Genomic DNA, 20,434 nt, shown 5'->3' with positions numbered 1-20,434 from the left:
AAACAGCGCCTCCAACTGGAGAGGAGGACATACTCAATTGGTTTAAACCGCTGAGTTGAAAATATTAGATTTTTTTTTATTTCCAACAATGAATTTGCAGACTAATTACACTATCCTAAGATATCCTTGAAGCTGTTACTAAATACGAAATTCTAAGAGTTCTTGTATTGCACATTGTCCAAACCCTTATACCTTGGCAGACAATTCAATCAAATAAACTAAATCATAAGAGTTTATATTTTGTTTTTATTACCAGGTCAGATTACAAACTCAACTTCTAGAAGTTAAATGTTGCACTTTTAATATCTGCTTATAGTTTGATCAGTTAGAGGAATAAAGTTGTGATTAGCCTACTTAAATCAGTAATAATGGTTGAGTATTGTACAGTGCATGAAATAATACTAAAATTGACAGTCCTCCATCTTTACTTTGGTTACTTAGGAAGATTATTTTCACTTATACCTCAATCAAATTGTGAATTGAACAAATCTCGCTTGTTTTCAAGTACACATGAATTTGTTGTCATGCTGAAAATGCCACAAAGACGCCATCAAAAGCCAACAAAAATGTCGAGCGACCAAAAAGCGAAACAGTGTGAACTGCAGAATCTCAGCCCCCTGGGTGATCTAGGGTGGTTTCAGGGCCGGGAATGTGGGCAAATCAACATACCTCAAAATTCTATCTTTTTCAGGTTCACAAACTTCACTGGTGTTGCTTTAGGCAGTAGTTTCCCGGGCTCTCTAAAGACCTTTTAAGTTTTTTATCTTATGGACACTGGCTGCTTTTCTCTCATTTTCAGTCTGGTCTCTCTACCTGACCATTTTCCTTTGATTCAAATAAATTAGTTTCAGTTAGTTCCCCCCAAAAAACAGTAATCTCAAGGCTAAATTTTTGAGGAATGTGTTCGCTTGTTAAGCCATCTCATAGATCATTCAAGCATAAAAGAAGAACCGAACTAAGCGATAAACCAGTGTTTTGTCTACACAAAACAGAAGATTCAGAAAAAATATATAATTTTAATAGTATCTTATAGTTAATAGTAGCTTTATGCACTTTTTTACTAACGGCAATAATGTGTTCCCATTTCTTTAGGTGCATCTACTAAAGAATGCCTAAGATAATACAATAATACAATTGGACAGAAAAAAAAGATGGTACTCTTGCATAGCAGATTGATTTCTATAGAGCTAGTAGCTGAAAGCTTGGGTGTTCTTAAAAATGAGAGGAAACTTGACAAATGGAGGACAAAAGAAGAAGCGTTACCAAATATAGAAATTCATAAACCATTCTTGCCCTATATCCTGTATTTCAATATATGTTTGCACACGTTTCAATTAAACACTGCACTTGCCTCTTGATATGTTGATATATAATATGTATACAAATTATATACAAAGAAATGAGGACAGGCTCAAGATTTTTGCACAGTGCTGTTTTAAAAAAAAAAGGGGTCACATATTTGTTTAAATGCCTTATTTTTGTGGGCCTTGGTCATTAGGGTTAAAGGTTAAACAAATTTGAGTGAACAACTAAGTCAAACGAGAGATCGCTGACGGCAAAATCATAATTCAGATTCTAATAATTTACCTGAAACAGATAACATGAGCAAACATTTTGGCTTTCATTTCTAAATCAATGCACTGAACTGTGAACAACGACATTTTACAACTACAGAGCGGGAGGTTTAGTCCAGTGAAAACAATCAATAAATCAACTTAAATTATACATAAATCAATGGAGAATTGATCTGCAGCAGTTATGATGACATGTCAATATTTCCTACGTCAACTGTTGACCAATCATCATTCTTTAACTGAATTTTAACTGAATTTTGTTGCATAACATGCAACAAACCCTAAATTTTGAACACGAATGCATGGCTGTCACTTAAACACACCATTTTATTGTTTCAACGCCACATTCCCTTCTTAAATCAAAATAGCAAGCCATCAGTGTAACTAGCCATCAACGGCCAGTCTGTAATCCTCTCAGCACATACCAATGCTAATGCACCGCACACCTGTCCAGCCACCCCCGATACACACCGACATCATCAATCCCCTCCTGCACGCCTCTGGCTCGTACAAGATCAGACAAACAAAACCCCACCCTGCCAGAAATCAGTGACAAATGCTAATGTCCACATTAGGCTCACTCATCTCACATCCTTTCACCTCTAACTGAATCATTACCACGTCAATGCAGCCAAGGAGGGAGAGCACAAACAACTCTTGGATGGTAATGCGCAGGCTAATCTAATTCATCTTTGTGAAAGGAGTTGCAAATGAGGGAAAAGGGCAGTTTGTGTAAACATGTCCAAGACTGTACAGAAGTGAGGGGTGTGGGGGGGATTTGAAGCAGCAGTTAACTGCCTGCCTTTCTTCACTTGTTTTGCACCATGAGCAGTGAAAGAAAAAAGGGTCTTAAACTGTAACTCTTCGAATTAGGTAAGAGGTCCCACGGCCTTAGAGTGAGTTTTCTCGGGCTTGAAAAATAATGTTAAAAAGTAATTGTCCGTGAACTATTCAAGCGTTCAAACCCATATACAGTATTATGGAGCTGTGTCAACAGGGATGCTAGACAGACTCAACAGTGGGTTAAAAAGAACTACAACTGCAATGTCTGCTGATGTAGATTCCATCCAACAAAATAAATGGATGCATGAAGGGAGGTAATACCAAAGTTCATTGTGAGATTGATATCTCGCCTTTGTTACCGGGGATATAAATTCCAACTTCCAACCAAAAACACACCACTAATTATCTCAGTCTCAAAAGCCGCCAAGTTCAGTCGGCAAATCTCCAAAATGCAAACAAAGGATCTGGGCATCACATTTAGACCTAAGACTTAACCACAAATAGTTCGGCCATACTTAGGATCCACAATTTGATCCTCAACTTGGATTTAAGAATGGATCAACAGACGTTGATTGTTACCTTTTTAGAAAGACAAAATCCAGCGATGTGGTTAACCTCCAAATGGCCCCAGGCAGAAATGAGAGGCTGTATGGGGCCACGTTCTTTCTGCACTTTTTTGCACGTTCCAGTGCTAAAATCCTGCATGCACCAAGGTGTGCAGCATGGCAATTAGACTGATACAAATAAATGAACCAATATGAATCAGGTCAACACAGCATCTGCTGTAATACTGAGGATTTTATGGCAGGATTTAACAGGAGAGTTACAAAATGAGGGCCTATTGCTCTGATCCCAACATGTGAGTTAGAAAAGTGCAAAAATATTTAAATGAATCTCTACATGTAATGTAATGTCTGCAAAACACATATATATTTGGGTTATTGAAACAATCACTCTGTCGCCCCTTTAGTAGCTACCTTGCATACACATCCACATTTTGAAAATCTAGCCCTCAAGTGGATCTCATTTTCAGACAGGCTTCCTAATAAAAGAATCAGTGGATCAAAGAAGACCAAATGATTATAGGTAGCCTAATGAAGATGAAATATGTGAAAACGGCTGACATTTAGCAACTTTTTTTCTAAACATGAACTTTTTCGTCTCGAAATCTGAGAATGAGAGAAGAATTTAAAAGTAAATATCCTCGGTGACGAATGGAAAGGCTTAACCTGCCTTCATGAATCAAAGAGATTGGCCAGAATAAAAACACCCACCTACTCCCGCGTCCACACCCACACACGTCCTTATAAACAGACATTGGGGAGCAGCTCACCGCGCGCAATTTTTTTTAAACGTGGAGTCGCCTGTTTTACGTGGAGCCAGGATTTTAAAATTTTTTTTTACCAATGAGCGACAGTTTCGTCCTATTCGGATTTGAGCTATTTTAGCTACAACAATTGAGGCCTTCTAGCGTTTCTTTTAGAGTGTTTTTTTTTTTTTTTGTCGCAACGCACAACTTCTGCCTGGGGAAAAAAATGGCAGAGTGGAAGACGCAGGTAACATACAATTACAACCCCTCTTACCGTGCCTACGCTTACGGCCTGGTGTATCAACCCGGGCCCGAGCAGAACCCCAGCAACCTGACCGGCTGGAGCGAAAACGGAGTCACGGACTTGAGCAACTACAATGCAGGGGCAACGCAGAACTACTACGCCGCTGCTACCACCACGACCAAAACCAGGGAAGAGTCCCCGCCTGGCAGCCCAGAGCCGAATGCCGTGAATGGGCATTGCTACCAGGGCTCTGGAGTTGTCTATTTTGGCGACAACCAAGCAGGCCGCCTGGTGCTGGCCGGACCGCAGCAGGGTCCATATGAAACGGTGGGAAATGAGGTCAGGCGAACCGGGAGCGACTCGGCCAGTGACTCTGATGCGCACACCTCACCAGGTATGCAGTTAGCACCCTTCCAAAACAGTATTTTTTTTTTATTACTGCACCGACTCATATGGCGTATTTGCATTAAAATATATGTTTAGTGGCAGGGCTTACATTTCCTTGAAGAATGGACGCCATTTCTTTTTCGAGCTTTGATGGCAACGTCCAGTTCATGTCCATCGTAGTGTTAAAAATGGTTTTTGAAAAATGGCGCCTCTGAGTGCTCTGCAAATACGAATTGGTGACATCTGGCGGTAGAGATGAAGAATGGCACCAAAATAAAATAAACACTTGGTGGGATAAAGCCTATTTCAGCGGGATACCAGTTTTGTTATGGGATCTGACAGCAGGAATCTTGCCGTTTCTCCTCAATGCAGATTCGTGGAGTTCCAGCAGCAGCCGTGAGATAAGTCTTCCCCACGCAGACCCTGCTACCTGGGCTGAGAAAGAAATTGATGTGGAGACAATTGGCGGGAGCCCCGGCGGCAGCGAGGATGTTTCAAGCTCACTCATGGAAGAGCCACATACCTTTGCCATCACAGGGAACATGGGTGCTAACAACCCTAGTGATCTCCATGTGTCCTCAGCTGCCCCAAAGAAGCCGAGCACCACTGCTAATAACCCTAAAGGAAAGGTCCGGGCGGCCTTCTCAGAGAGCCAGATGAATGCTCTTGTCCAGCGCTTCAGTGTCCAGAGGTACCTCACCCCAGCTGAGATGAAGAACTTGGCTGAACTGACTGGACTGACCTACAAACAGGTGATAAACATAATGTCACTGAGTAGTGGGCACTAAAACTGAACTCTGTAGACTTTCTGCAGTCTAATCCTTCTTATCTTGCAGGTGAAGACATGGTTTCAGAACAGGAGGATGAAGCTTCGGAGGCATCAGAAAGATACCAGCTGGGTATCTGAGCGATATGCCATCAATAAGGACAGCTCCGTTCATGGAAACATGTACTCCAACGTGGCCTCACATCTCCCAACTGTAGGTATCTCATTTGCAGTAAGTGTGTGAATGATTGTTGTTTTACAAACTTGCATGATTTGTACTTATTTTGAGCAGGGACTCAAAAGTTTTCTGTTAACCAATTTTAAAAACATGGGCTGGATGGCTATGGTTAAAGGCGGGACAAAACAATATTTCATGAGAAGCTGTTTATGGGAAGCATTTTACCAAATTTGACCATGACTTCAACTTCCACTTGTTTGCGTTTCAGTATCAAGGAGATGGCCGACATTACAACCAACAAATGATGGAGGCAGCTTTTAAGAAAACTCCACAGAACCTGGCCTTCTATCTGGCTGCCATGGGCAGTGCTGGAACTGCTGGTTACCCCCCCTGGTCCTCCGGCACATCGCAGGGTGCAGTGCCCAACAGGTCCCAGGTGACGGGATGGTCCGTGCCACCAGCCGGAAGCCCCTTTGAATACAACCCCAGTGCGTTCAACTCAACTGGTTCTAACACCGTAAACAACTTTGGGTACAATGCAGGCTTTGAAAGTAAGGATGGGGAGTCTGTGGGCAGCCCAACGTCATTAAACACAACCGTTGTACACGATGTAAGGCAGTAACTGGAGCTTGAGATCATCGGTGTGTAAAGCTTTTATGTAAATGTTATCCTTCAGCCATGTTAATGGTTATCTCCAAGTTGGTTGGCTTCAGCTTCTTAATTAGCTGGGGTCTTTTTCTCAGGCTGGGTGTACATATGCCTTGTTCTTTTGTGTGTTCAAAAGCTATTTTTCTTTTTTCCCCCATCATGTTTTATTTTTATATGCAACTATTTAAAGTATTTTAGTATGCTCTTTGTGCTCAATGATACCAGATGTGTCCAGCTTGGATGCTTTATATACATTAGAACATTTTTGGCAAGTACTGATGCAGACCACATGTGCATGTATCTTTTTCTTTTCTTTTTTTCCAATAAAAACGGGTTCAAAGACTAAAACATTCTCTTTCATTTTAGGCGCTGTGATATAGTAGGATCAAATAACATGAACATTTTGGTGTAAAAGTTGTGTGATTTTGACAGCCAAGTGAAAAAGAACAGGCTTGTTGGGGTACTTCAAAGAAACCAGTCGGGAGGTGCTTGTTCTCGAGCACTGTTTCCTTTTACTCTTGTGTTCTATGGTATCAGCAGGCCATTGATGCAGAATATCCCAAGAGGAACCCGGATAGAGCGTGTTTTCTACCTATGTTGTAATAAAAAGAGCTTTATTGAAAAGTATATTTACATAAGAACCAAAGTTGATGACCATAGAGTACAACTACAATATTGCTTCCATCACCACCATTTTGCAACAACTAATATATATTTACAAGGCATTGTTCCTCTCATCCACTGCAAGGATGTGGAGTTTTGGAACTGGTGCAAATGTTTCTATCTGAACAGGCTCCCATATCATGGAGGGTATTAATTGCAGGTAGTAACACTGGCCCTGCTGTATTATCAAAACTACATTATGTATTTACTAGAGCTCTCAGCAGGTAACCAGTGTAATGGAGTAAATAAAGCCCACGTTGCGTCCGCCCAGCCTTGACGGCCCATGACGTAAGTACCAGAGCAGACTGATTCTCCACACAGCATCGTTCAATGCACTCGCTCGAGTATTGAAGCATACATATAACCCCTCAACTCCTGATGGAGAGCAATCATCCCTTTGTAATGAAATTTTCACATCAAGTTCGACATAACCCCACCCACCAACTTTTCCTTATTTCAACAATGTTGAAGTTCATTATCTTTTCTTAAAATCAAGTTCAAGGCCCCTTTTTTTTCTCTCCCATTACCACAACGGAAGATGTGTATGAGTGAGCGATGAGAATCAAGACTGTCCACATGATCTACGAGCAAATGTTTGGGATCGTGTGTGTGCACAATTCACGTTTAGTCCATCTTGAGACTACGGTAGATGTAGCGAATAAATGCCAGCGAGGCCCAGAACGACACGCTTCCCAGCATCAGTGAAAAGACGAGCGCTGTGAGCAGAGAGTATCCAAAGAACTCCGTGCTTTGCACCAAGCCGCTCATGGAAGATCGATTCCTGTAGTAGAAAACGGAGTAGACGAAGATGAAGAGGCCGGTGGAGCCGGTGCTCAGCACGCTCCGCCACCACCACCTGTAGTCTTCGCCCGACAGCAGGAAGTAGGTCAGCGCAACAGAGATGCAGGCGCCCACTGAGAGGAGGATGGCGAAGACGCACAGCAGGATGCCATAGAGGGTGTAGTGCTCTCTGCCCCAAACGGTGGCAAAGATGTAGTACAGCTCCACTGAGATGGCACTGAGGGAAAGATTTGACAGAAAGTAGGATTTTGTGAGAAACTGAGTCAAGAGGCAGCTAAAGTCATGTAAAAGCTCAACTGTTTCCCAATATTTCACAGTAAATTCTCCTACAATTCTACTGTATAAAATCATTTAAGAAAATCTGCATTGAATCTTTCTAAATTAGCAGTGAGCCATGAATGAATTAAAATCAATTGTAATCGTCTTCTGAAGTGAAGACCAACAAAAGTTCAACCTCTTAACTGAAACCCGTTTTTTTTTTTTTCCACCTGCAGACAGCTCACCTGAAGGGTAGAAAGCCACCGATGGCCATGTGTACAACTGTGTGTTTGTACCACGGCTGTGTAGGGATCTGCCGGGGAATGTTACGTGTGCGACACGGTGCCTGGAAGCTGCCAGCTCGGTTTTTTCCCACAATGCCACCAATGACGGTGAGAGGGAAGCCCACCAGCACCCAGGCACCCAGTAGGAGGAGCACGGTGGTGGCTGGCAGAGCCTGAGTGGAGCCGCTCCACCAGTGGATGGAGTTCACTACACTCCAAGTGATGAACAGGGGAGCTGAGGGAATGCATGACCAAATCAGTTAAAGACAGCTTTTAGTGCCTTAGAGTGGTAGTAAAAATGAATGGCTCATTTTGTCTGCACTTTTAAATGAAGAGCCGATATGAAGTCGTTGAACTCCATAATTGTCAGAGGGCCTTTTCCCAAACAAGGCTCTACTAATGCAGACCAATTCTTTGAATATGAAACGATAAAAAAAAGCATTGAGGCTGGGGGGAGTTAAAACAGTTCAACCTCTAAAGACTAAAGTTAAAGAAAAAGGTACAACAGAGAATCCCACACTGCGGTCAGTGACAGTGTGGGATTCTCTGTTGCACCTTTTATTTAACTGACAAGAGCCCTTACGTATGATTCCATGACCCGCAACCCTCAATATTTTCTAAAGAAAAAAAAAAAAAAAAAAACTTAGTTCACAAGAAGTCCCACAATCTTCAGGTGATGCTTCTTACTGGCACACCAAAAATATCAAATGCAGGCAGAACTAAATCTGCAGGTACCAGAAAACGGGTACAATGCACTGACTCTGAATGGAATATACGATGCTATTAGAAGGACTTTTGCTGAACAAAGGGGAGTTAATCACAGTACTAGCTTTAAAGTTAATCAAAAAACAAGAAATGGCCTCAAACCCCAGGCTAAGCAAAGGGCCATATGGCACAGTTGACTTCACACTAAGGATGTCGGAACATACCTGTATTGACGAAAATCATTATACCGAAAATATGAAATACAAAAAACATGCTGTTAATGCACGTGATAATATCATGATTTGAGCAGGATAATATCATAAAATTACTGAATCCCCAGTTGTTAGACACTTAATAAGAAGGAAAAAAAAAAGCTTTGTGAGTGTTTTTGAGGAGAGACCTCTCCGTCAAAGTAGCCAAATCCCAATGATATTCAGAATTACTTTTCTAGATGCTTATAAAGTGTATATCTGGAGAAGATGCTAAAATTTAAGTGGACATGATTCATTTGAGCTTCAAGAAAAAAAAAAAAAAAAAAGGACAAAACGGTGTGTTCTGTTTTCAGCGTTGGTGGCCTCTCACCTGAGAACAGAGAAGACGTGAGGATGATGTTCCACACCCAGCGCTGGCCGTTGATCTGTGTGTAGAAGCTGCATGAGACGTAGCCCGACACGCAGCTGGTCAGCGCGTACAGGACGATAGCTGCAGAGTTGATGGCACCGTGGCGGTGTACGTTGAACATGCCAAGCAACGCCATGATGATGATGGCTAAAGCACAAGGAGACATTAAAGTGATCAGACTCCTACATCAGGGGTCTGTTTACATACTGTTCATGTGTCTGCCTTTATCAAGTTACATCTGTGTTATTCAGCCCCGGTTCTAAGTAACGGAGAGTGTTGCTACAGGTGAGAGGAGCTCAGAAATCTACTTTGTGGAGTGTGTGCATGTTCAGCCATGTGCTCTGCTGTGTTTTTTGTCTATTTGACATTAACTGCTCACCTGTGGCAAGAGTTAGGAACTGAGCTCCAACTCCCAGCACCGCACACAGCAAACTTTTGAAAGGGGGGAATCTGAAGACATCAGTGTGGATGATTTTCCAGCCGTTGTCCCCTTGGTCGAGATCATCGCAGCCACCTTCCTCTTCCACGTTGTACCTACAAGCAAAATGTCAGACAGGATGTGGAAATTATGGATTTTTTTTTAGAAAATGTATACAAACAAGCAAGCCTCTGGTTTCTTGAAAACAGTGCTTCTTAACACACGGTTGACGAAAGAAAGATTGAAAATAAGTCGTTCATTTTTGTGATTAAGCCAAGAGAAAACTGATCGGTTATATGGAAAACCGGCGTCATCATGCCAAGATCTGAAGAGCCCTCTAAAATCTCTCAGAAAGGCTTCTGAGTCTGGCAAGGACGTTAAGAAGATAGAAGAAGTATTTGCAAATGAATCATTCCAATGAAACGGTTGAAACTATTTCAAATCTCATCCTTGACGAGGACTGGCTGCCTCTACAAATTTATCACAAGTTCTGCAGGTACAGTCACTCTTACATCTGTTGGTGTCAAAGGGAAACCAATCAGAAAGAGGCAGGAACAAGCATTTACTATTTAAAATGAATATTGGCGCTAAACTTGTTTGCTAATGATCACAAAAGCAAAGATCAAGGGAAAGATTTATCATCATTTGATACCCGAACACACACTATGTTTGTCAGTTGGTTAATATTTACCCGTGAGGCGCAGTAGTAAATTAGCAGCTAAGTTTATAAACCTGGATCTTTGCACCCGGTCCTTTCGCATATGTACTTACGGGAGTTTCCCTTTCAGAGCACAACATTTGGGGGAGGAGAGTATTTAAATTGATCCTGCAGAGTTATTTACTAAGCTTTTTGCTTTTTGATGTTTTGGGTGACAGAGCAAAGACAGACACAACTCAGCAGCAAGCTATTAAAAATATATATATATGTGTGAAAGCGGACATCTGGTCTTCATTTGGTGAAACCGGAGAGCAAGAACTAAAGTGAAAAATCTGCACGATGTGTAAAAAAATGTCTCGTTCAAGTTAAGAATTATGGTAAATCCACTAAAATGAGGAAACAAGTTAGCCATTTTTGCCCTGATTAAACATTTTGCAACCTCAAGGAACACAGCCGGCCCGCCTAATCAATCGGAATGCACAAGATGCTGCGACCTTGTCCAGTTGTAAAAGAATGCAGAGTTTCAAGGTTTTTGAGGTTCTTGGAGCAACAGAGTGAGCAGATTTTTCCCAACAGAAATAGATCTGCCTCCGCTCTGCAGCCAAACTAAAGTCCATATAAAAGCCTCAAAGTGTAATTTAAGTGGTATAACCATCTGTGGACTTCGGAGGCATCTGACTTATATGTAACACAGTATGGACAGTACTGAGATTGGTCACTTAGACGCTGGCTCTAAAAAAAATATGCATTTGCACAGGGGGGATGGACCCTATCCCAGCTGCCATTGGAGGAGAGGCAGGGTACACCCTGGATGGGTCCCCAGTCCATCGAAGGGAAATAAAGTTTTTGAGAGAATCAAATTAAAAGGGAACTCAACACGGCTGTCATAAAAGGAGACGAAGGTGCATCTTTCGATGCATGGAATCATTAACAGGGGAATCATCGCCTCATTAAATCATGCGGCAGGTGTGGGGGACCCACGGGAAGCTTAGGCGTATGAGAAAATAAAACCACACTAGATGATGCCGACGAAACTTTAAAGTATATCTAAATTTTTTGGACATTCTTAACCTGATACACAGTATGCTCACTCACAGAATTATCTGCAATGTCCTAGCAGGATAGTTCATAGTTAGGATGATAAAAACTAATCAAAAAGATGGAAGTGTGTAAAACTGAAATGTTACAGGTGTCACAAAAGTATGTGCGAGCAAAAGACAAATGGTGACGGAAGTGGGACATTTTTGGAAGTTACATCACACTATGTTGCAAACCAGAAAATCACGGGTGCAACCACCAGTTGCCTGCTTGAACAGGAGCTGTAAGTGTGTCGTTTGTCAATTACAAGGTTGCGATTATCAGCAGATCTGCTTGTTGGCAGCTTTTACTCAAATGTGTGCTGCTCCTGGTCAGACTGCTGGTCTTTACTAAAATAAGCTGGTTACACCTGTGTTTGCAGATCAAACAGTTTCAGGACTTCACCTGCAGAACTGGACACTCCCATTAGCTCCCTAACCATACGCAGACTTACCCGGCTTACTAAATCCGGGTCAAGGTCTTTGCTAATGGTTTGGTCTAGAGAGGTGAATGGTAAAATGTTTGGGTTTGGTGGTGTGTCGCTACCTCAAGGTTTACTTATGACTGGATTCTAGAATGCCACCTTAATGTGTTGGCGGTGTTTGATTATCAATTTTACAAAGGGTCAACAAATGAGAGCCATGATCATTTCTCCCACTCCATTGTGATGCCTTTCAGGTAGTCAATCCCCCAAATATTCTGCAAATGTTGATTTAACAAAAAACAGAAAGTCCTGCATGGAAGAAAACAATTAGTTAACATTTAGCATTTTATCTTCCCAATGATGATAATTAATGTTAATTCCCAGGTGAGTGATTGTTGATTGGTTTACCAAAAGAGGCATTTAACACTGACCTATATCCACCATTTACTTAAATGACATCACTTTGATTACTGACCTTGCAAAGTCATTCTTAAGGACTCGCATGAGGATAATGATGACGAAGCCGAGCAGCAGCACCACCAGCACCAGTGAGTTGATGATGGACAGCCAGTGGATTTCTAGTGTCTTCGGGAAGAAAGAGTAGTCTCTGAGGCGCTCGGCCCTCCGGGAGTGAGGCAGATTGGACTCATACCAGTGCACGCTGTAGGTATGGGTGACCGTCAGGCTACCTCCACCAACTCCTACCCCACCCACTGCCGTACCTGCCCCCTCCTCCAGGGGGACAGGCTTGACATCCTTCACTGAGACGTTGGCGAAGATCACAGAGTCGCCGTTGTACTCGATGTTGAAGTCTAAGTGAGTCCACAAACCCACCTGAAAGAAAATAAGAGGGACAAAAGGTCTGAGATCAAGGGAATCATAAGAGTTTCGCTCCGATTAGAAGCCAGTAGAAAAAGTAAATCTGCACGCCATAATTGGACAGTTTCTCCTTTTACCTTGTGACTGTGAGGCAGGAAGCCACTTTCCTCGATGTATCCCACAAACCCCCAGATTGGTATATCATCCAGGACAAATTCAAAGTAGTACAGCTCCTCGATGGCCTCACGAAGTTCATCCACCTGACACACATAAAGAAATGTTAAAAAAAAACAAACAGCACAGTCGCAGCCCGCCTGTTCTACGGTTCCTCGTACAAAGTTTATTTAAAAAGTTTATTTGACATTAGGGCAAGGAGTAAAAACGGCTGTTTTATTTACCACCAAGCTTTCTGTTAGTGTTGTGGGCTTAACTCGCTGAAAGATCGCTGCTGAACTCAAACTCATACTTTAGCTGTTTCTATAGACTAAGGGTTTGACAGGGAACACAAAGAGACATTAAATCCTTATACTGACAATACGCTTTTAAAGTCACAGTGAAGTTAAACCTTTCATCAGGAGATTGGCTTCTTAATGTTTGTTGCAACAAACTAGTGCGGTTAAGGAAGCCATTTACTTGAGAGGTGATTTTGGGGGGAATAAAAATGAGTTAAATGATCTTTGTCTTGAAACATTATTGGTCTAGAAACAAACACTTCAATAAAAAATTAATTAATTGCAGTTAAAAATGAGTAATTCCACATATCCAGCAGTTTAAATCCCATCTGATTGCCATACGGATGTCTTCTGACTGCAGTGATTCTCCAACCAGCCTTATAAATACCTGTTTTTCTGACAGTGTGAGCTTGCAAAGAGCTTTTTTCTCAATGTTCTCTCTGAATCGGATGCGATATAAAGACTCTGCCATTCTGTCACCGTCCAGCACTTCTCCCAGACTCAGGGACTTGTGATGCACCTGAAAAAGAGACGTTGCACTGTGATTTACAGCGGAACAATACGATGATAAATATGTGAGTGAATAATCTCACAGCGGCACATGATTGCAGTCGGCTGAATGGAAAAACTCTCATTGTTCATCGCTGCATGCTTTATGCTGAAGTGCAATGCAACAGAACGCAAACAACAAAGATGTGAAGAAATAACCCAAACAAAAATGGATCTACTTGTGTTTTCAGGTATGTTTCATAAAAATCCAATTCCAAAAAAGGCTGGGACGCCGTTTAAAATATTAATCAAAACAGAAGACTCAAGACTGTCGAGCAGCTAGAACTTCTATATCAGACATGAAAGGGACAACATTCCTCTTCCAAAGCTCCAGCAACCGGTCTCCTCAGTCCAAAGACATGTATGGACTGTTGTTAAAGGAACGGAGGTGAATGTGAGCCATCCCCCGACCTTTTATTAGACATGCTGCTGCCATCAAATCCAAGGTGAGATAATATTTCTCATAAAGTGGTAAAATGTCTCGGTTTCATCATTTGGTATGGTTCTCTTGGTCTATTGTGATTTTTTTTAATTTATTTTTTTTAATTGATTTATTAGATTTAGAAATCGTTGAATTGAGGTTGTAGTGCAAAAAGTACATGTACGTGTTTTGTTTTTGTTTTTTTTAAATATAGCAAAACATTATCAGGCTTAAAACCCTTTTGTGAAATCTTACATGACAAGATTTTCAACTCCACGGTCAGATGGAACACAGCTCCCTCCAAATAAAAGTATTTAGCATAACAAAACAATCTTCAGCTTCTCTGAGTGTTGCAACACACCAATAACACACAGTGACACGGAACAAAGACTGACCTTCTCTGGCCTGCAAACAGGCAACGTGTAGAAGTGATATGTCTCCTGAGGGTTATGATAAGGGCCCACTTTGTTGACAAAAAGAGTGACGTTGTCCCCCTGCTTGTAACCTGCTGCCCAGCCCGAGTACAAACCCAGGATCAAGACACAGAGCAGCGCCATCGTCCTCCGGCAGCCACCTGGGAGGTATCCTGCTCCACAGAGCGGAACGCCTGCAAGCAAAGAAGGACAATTCATCAGTTTATGCTGAGGTCTTACGTCTCGGTAAAAGGGAGGAAAGTAACTCGCGCCCATCCAGCTTTGACACTGTTTAAGAAGTAAAACGGGAGCCTTAATGCAACGTCACTCTTGCGATGATTGAACAAACGTGGCAGAAAACAGAGAAACGCCCAGGCAGGGCTGCCAGACACTGCGCAACAACCGTGACTTACAAGGCGTTTCATCAGCCCACGAGGGCTTCTTTTGTGGAATTTAATGAGCTCGGACTATTCTTATTTTTTCCAAAATAAGCAACAATGCGCAGAGATGGTGTCCTGGTTGCGTGTGTCAGGCCTTCCTTCAATTTCAAACTGCCTTCCTGCTCAGCAATCTGCCGCTGCCATTAATATGCATTTTCAGCACCTTTTTCAAGCGAAATAATGTTGTTACAGCGGTACTGTGAACGGGTATTGAAAGAAAATGGAAAATAAGTAAGGCAATTTTTAAAAGTAAATAGTAAATAGTGTAAATACAGTAAATAAGGCAGAAACAGAGATTGGAGAATTCTAACCAGCTTGAAAGTCGATATTTGCTATGTTCACATTTATTATTCAACACAGGCTGAACCCTCTTAGATGAGCTTTCTTTTTATTTCTTTTATTGAATCTTCAGGAATAGTTATCCAGGCTTCTCGAAGGAAATCCCACAGCTCTTATTTGGATGTTGGCTGCCTTTTGTTCCGTTCTCTGTCAAGATGATCCCACACTGCTTCATTAATGTTGAGTTCTGGGGAGGATTGAGACCTGTTGACACAGTCTAGTTCTTAGTGTATTTTGGCATTACTCAGCCTTTTCTCCCTGTTTGTCTTCCTTAAGAATGGCTTCTTGACATTTCTGATTCGGCCTCATTGAACAGCAGACGGATCGACTGAAGATGCATCTCTCAGGTCCTGTCAAACTCCATTTTTCACTGCAGTTGTCCGTTATTTGTGGACACAACAGTGGTTCGTCGATGAATTGGACGCTTTTTTTTGTGCTTGAAATCTCCATATGTTAAGTGGCTCAACAATAAAAAAAAATGCATTCCACTGAAAATGATCAGGTACAAATATTGGGTTGAAATGAGTGAAAAAAATGTAGCCAGTGTCTGAGGAAACCCTCAAAAGGCCTTCAGAAAGTCTGGGAAACCGTCTAAAATACTACGGCTAAATCTGGCTCCTTTAAAGCGAAACATGCAGAAAGGAAGGATTGGCACGTTAAATCTCTAAAGTATTGTATGATGCTCAGAAAAGCGAGGTAAGGCAACCTGTACGCTCTAGGTAGGACTTTGGAGGAACCAATCTTGATTACTTACTGGGTGAGGCTTTAAATCAAGCAAAGTGCAAGCTGAAAAAAAAAAAAAAAAGAATGAGTTCAAGCTAAGTGGAGAAGCTGCTTGTAGGGTTTGCTGTACAGTGCCTTGCAAAAGTATTCACCCCCTTGAACTTTTCAACCTTTTGCCACAATTCAGGCTTCAAACATAAAGATATAAAATTTTTATTTTTTGTGAAGAAACAACAAGTGGGACACAATCGTGAAGTGGAATGAACTTTATTGGATGTCAAACTTTAAATAAAAAACTGAAAAGTGGGGCGTGCAATATTATTCGGCCCCTTGCGTTAATGCTTTGTGGCGCCGCCTTTTGCTGCAAGTCGCTTGGGGTATGTCTATCAGTTTTGCACATCGAGAGACTGAAATTCTTGCCCATTCTTCCTTGCAAAACAGGTCGAACTCAGTGAGGTTGGATGGAGAGCGTTTGTGAACAGCAGTCTTCAGCTCCTTCCACAGATTCGATTGGATTCAGGTCTGGACTTTGACTTGGCCATTCCAACACCTGAATACGTTTTTTTGTGAACCATTCCATTGTAGATTTGGCTTTATGTTTTGGATCATTGTTTTTTTGGAAGAAAAATCTCCGTCCCAGTCTCAGGTCTCTTGCAGACTCCAACAGGTTTTCTTACAGAATGGTTCTGTATTTGGCCCCATCCATCTTCCCTGTCCCTGCTGACGAAAAGCAGGCCCAAACCATGATGCTGCCACCACCATGTTTGACAGTGGGGATGGTGTGTTCAGAGTGATGAGCTTTGTTGCTTTTACGCCAATCATATCGTTTTGCATTTTGGCCAAACAGTTCGATTTTGGTTTCATCTGACCAGAGCACCTTCTTCCACATGTTTGGTGTGTCTCCCAGGTGGCTTGTGGCAAACTTTAAACGAGACTTTTTATGGATATCTTTGAGAAATGGCTTTCTTCTTGCCACTCTTCCATAAAGGCCAGATTTGTGCAGTGTACGACAGATTGTTGTCCCATGGACAGACTCTCCCACCTCAGCTGTAGATCTCTGCAGTTCATCCAGAGTGATCATGGGCCTCTTGGCTGCATCTCTGATCAGTCTTCTCCTCGTTCGAGATGAAAGTTTAGAGGGACGGCTGGGTCTTGGTAGATTTGCAGTGGTCTGATACCCCTTCCATTTCAATATAATTGCTTGCACAGTGCTCCTTGGGATGTTTAAAGCTTGGGAAATCTTTTTGTATCCAAATCCAGCTTTAAAGGCCTACAGAAAGGTGATTTTTTGCACAAAACTGAAATAGCAGATCGATTCCTTATATACCATGGAATTTTTTTATGATTTTAAAATCATTTTAGGCCCCTGGATAGTCCTGATTAGGCCCAATAAACTATCACCACATTTGACTCGAATTTGGCAAACTGGAACGACAGGTGCGTGACGTCGCGAGTGCCAGCTGCTGGAACAACCCCCAGTAGTTCTAGTAGCAAGCCAGCAGTTTGCCAGACCTGGACAGCTTCTTCACGGCAAATTTCGATGTGTGCCGCGGGACGTCGCTTGGAAATATAAAACATTGGGTTCAGTGCAGTTTTTATTGCGAGTAGATGTATGAAGTGCGTGTGTTGTCCTCAGCACCAGCAGCTCACACCACCGGGGACAGAGGAAGCAGAGAGACCTGCGGTCGGACAGGAATCCACCTGGCGGAGAGCGAACACACTCTCCGCCAGGTGGAGAGTGGAAATCAGCCGGCAGATCGATCATGTCCACGTCGGGGCTCTTGATGATCGCTCTGCCGGCTGATTCCAGGGCAACCATCCCGCGGTGTGTCCGCTCTCCGCCAGGTGGATTCCCCCTGAGTGTCCGCACCGCAGGGAGCTGAACACGGCGGGATGGCTCCGGCTGATTTCACCAGAGAGGAGGCAGGCGGACAGGGAGACACAGACACAAGACCGCGGGTCTCTCTGCTTCCTCTGTCCCCGCAACATTTGAAACATTTTCAGGCGAGAAAGTAGTCGTTTAGATCCCCAACATGTTAAAAACCTGACAAAATACCGGCTGTTTACAATTTTGTTCCGACGAATTCGGCGCTGCTAAAGCTAGCCGCAGTGAGCGGCGCACTTCCTGTTACTTCCGTTGCCTTTTATCATAGGGAAAGCCATTACGTGCTGTTGTTTTGAAAACAGGAAGTGAACCTACTCTCGTTGTAACTAGCTTGAAACTGCGGTTTTGACAGGAAATGCCGGGTTGCCACCGTCCTGCAGTGCTTCTGTCTCGGCTTGTATGGTGTCGCGGGGCAACTGATTTGTCACTCACAAAACAAGTTGAATTGTCGCTAGATTCAGCCAGATTGAGCCCGAAAGTCACTAGATTATTTTTTTTGTCACCAGAGATGGCCAAAAGTCGCTAAATCTAGCTAAATTGGCAACACTGAGGCAGCCAGGAAAAACCATGGCACTTGTGACGTCACACGGAAGCCCCGCCCCCAGTCTGGAATTCCAGGAAGGTTTCCTAGCGGCAAATTCAAAATCGCAAATTTCATGCGTTTATGAAATGTTTTGGTGTAGAGTCCAATGATCATTATTGTTCCTCTGTGTATGTATTATCATTATGTATTGGGTGTAGTGTCAGCTTTCTGTAGGCCTTTAAACTTTTCCACAACAGTATCTCGGACCTGCCTGGTGTGTTCCTTGGTCTTCATGATGCTCTCTGCGCTTTGAACAGAACCCTGAGACCACCACAGAGCAGGTGCATTTATACGGAGACTTGATTACACACAAGTGGATTCTATTTATCATCATCAGTCATTTAGGACAACATTAGATCATTCAGAGATCCTCACTGAACTTCTGGAGGGAGTTTGCTGCACTGAAAGTAAAGGGGCCGAATAATATTGCACGCTCCACTTTTCAGTTTTTTATTTGTTAAAAAAGTTTAACACATCCTATAACTTTCATTCCACTTCACGATTGTGTCCCACTTGTTGTTGATTCTTCACAAAAAATTGAAATTTTATATCTTTATGTTTGAAGCCTGAAATGTGGCAAAAGGTTGAAAAGTTCAAGGGGGCCGAATACTTTCGCAAGGCACTGTAGTGTTGAAGATGGCAGAATTAACATGCTTATGGCTGTGGTAGCATGAAATCTGAGTCTGCCAGCTTTCATGTCTTAGCCAAACAGTTTAAACTACAACAAAAGTGTAGTTCAGTTTATTTGGAGACGTGGCAGCGTAACATGGCAGCGAAAATACCAGAGAGGACAAGAGTCTTTTTTTTTAAAAAAGTATTTTCACTTATAGATCCTTGTTTTATGTGTGAGGGGGAAACGGTGGACTTAAAGTTTATGTGGATAAACCCTTGAAACAAACAACAATGAATAACACAAACGCGCTTTTAGGGAATTAAAAACTGAAAGGCGAAAGGCTTCAGAATGTACAGGAGATATAAATCCCTTGATAGACAAGAGTTGTTTGGTAATTGTCACCAATTCAAAGATTGATCAACTGTCACTGACACGCAAAATGTATAACACTTTTCATCATTTATGAATGAACCCCACGTGTCTAATAGCAGGGCCATGGTTACAGCTCACATCTTATGACCTTTCTACTATCAAAATATATACATTAAAAAAAGATTGTAGCCAATAGCCCAAAGAGACATTCTTTTGCACATACCTATCAAGTGAAATGAGCAGCATAACAAGCAGATTCTCCTTTATAAAAGGTCGGACACACAGTGCATCCCATTCGTTTCTGTGTATAAAACCGTGACTATAAATGATGTCCCACTGACTCTTGTCCAACAAACATCTGATCTACATCAAAACTACTTTTTTTTTCTTACCAAACATAAAAAATGCCATCAAACTCCACGTACGACTTCCAAAAACAACAAATCACCACCGACCACACATTCTCCAAATCTCATCTACCAATCTCACTGTCGTGTTACCTCGATTCGGATGCAGCAGATCCCCCAAAAAAAGCTGTCTGTCCACCGGATTCCTTGGACTCCAGGCCCCGACAGTCTCCTCTGCCCCGGTATGCGCCGACAGTGGAGCTCACTGTAAATGTATAACGTTACAGCTAAGCATCTTGAAATCCTGGACAAAGTGTACCAGCGTGTTATGCATTGACTGCGCTCATATCCGGGTACACCAAACACTTTTACTGAAACATGAGGCGATGTGGAATAACGGCTAGGACTACACGTCACCTCAAAAAATAAAAATAACGACGACTTGCTTCAGTTTTCCGGAGTGGGCGGAGAAACAAACAAAAAAAACAAAAAAAAACACACACACACCTGCAGAGTTACAGGACTCTCGCGACCAGTAATATTCTCCCCACACAACTGTTTTAAATAAGCCTAGTTTCTGCGCCCTTTGAAGCCACAAAAAAGCACAGTTTATGCGCTTATAGCTAATTGCACAGCATCTATATTTTTTTTGTAGAGACCGGATTTCCTTCAACCTCAAT

At 42.3% G+C, this 20,434-nt stretch overlaps 2 protein-coding genes across 4 annotated transcripts; one reads left to right on the top strand and one right to left on the bottom strand.

The window, feature by feature from the left end:
• Positions 1–3,892: 3,892 nt before the first annotated feature.
• nanog (nanog homeobox) lies at positions 3,893–5,863 on the top strand. Its single transcript, XM_075452705.1, has 4 exons — positions 3,893–4,304; positions 4,670–5,049; positions 5,134–5,277; positions 5,510–5,863. The coding sequence occupies exons 1-4, from the start codon at positions 3,893–3,895 to the stop codon at positions 5,861–5,863; spliced, it is 1,290 nt and encodes a 429-aa protein (XP_075308820.1).
• A 623-nt stretch (positions 5,864–6,486) lies between these two features.
• tm9sf1 (transmembrane 9 superfamily member 1) lies at positions 6,487–20,434 on the bottom strand. Of its 3 annotated transcripts, none has more exons than XM_075452548.1 (10): positions 20,262–20,434; positions 19,908–20,019; positions 14,435–14,646; positions 13,458–13,589; positions 12,755–12,877; positions 12,274–12,632; positions 9,601–9,755; positions 9,183–9,368; positions 7,857–8,130; positions 6,487–7,570 (listed from the first exon to the last, which is right to left on the bottom strand). In XM_075452548.1, exons 3-10 carry the CDS (start codon positions 14,594–14,596, stop codon positions 7,177–7,179), a joined length of 1,785 nt encoding a protein of 594 aa, XP_075308663.1. In that variant the 5' UTR covers positions 14,597–14,646; positions 19,908–20,019; positions 20,262–20,434; the 3' UTR covers positions 6,487–7,176. The 3 variants fall into 3 exon arrangements, with proteins under 3 accessions (XP_075308663.1, XP_075308664.1, XP_075308662.1); XM_075452549.1 differs by lacking the exon at positions 20,262–20,434 and adding an exon at positions 20,172–20,243; XM_075452547.1 differs by lacking the exon at positions 20,262–20,434 and having other exon boundaries at positions 19,908–20,235.

This window comes from Odontesthes bonariensis, chromosome 20, assembly GCF_027942865.1.
Source record: "Odontesthes bonariensis isolate fOdoBon6 chromosome 20, fOdoBon6.hap1, whole genome shotgun sequence".
Lineage (NCBI taxonomy): Eukaryota > Metazoa > Chordata > Actinopteri > Atheriniformes > Atherinopsidae > Odontesthes > Odontesthes bonariensis.
Note: the sequence above shows the minus strand (reverse complement) of the source record. Positions and strands in the feature narration are given on the sequence as shown.

Excerpts from the sequence above, each read along its gene's own strand:
- nanog (XM_075452705.1), top strand. The coding sequence starts at position 3,893 with ATGGCAGAGTGGAAGACGCAGGTAACATACAATTACAACCCCTCTTAC. Across the intron at positions 5,050-5,133 it reads CTGGACTGACCTACAAACAG|GTGAAGACATGGTTTCAGAA; the intron begins GTGATAAACATA and ends CTTATCTTGCAG. Across the intron at positions 5,278-5,509 it reads TGGCCTCACATCTCCCAACT|TATCAAGGAGATGGCCGACA; the intron begins GTAGGTATCTCA and ends TTTGCGTTTCAG.
- tm9sf1 (XM_075452548.1), bottom strand. The coding sequence starts at position 14,596 with ATGGCGCTGCTCTGTGTCTTGATCCTGGGTTTGTACTCGGGCTGGGCA. Across the intron at positions 12,633-12,754 it reads TCCTGCCTCACAGTCACAAG|GTGGGTTTGTGGACTCACTT; the intron begins GTAAAAGGAGAA and ends ATTTTCTTTCAG. Across the intron at positions 9,369-9,600 it reads GTTCCTAACTCTTGCCACAG|CCATCATCATCATGGCGTTG; the intron begins GTGAGCAGTTAA and ends CTTGTGCTTTAG.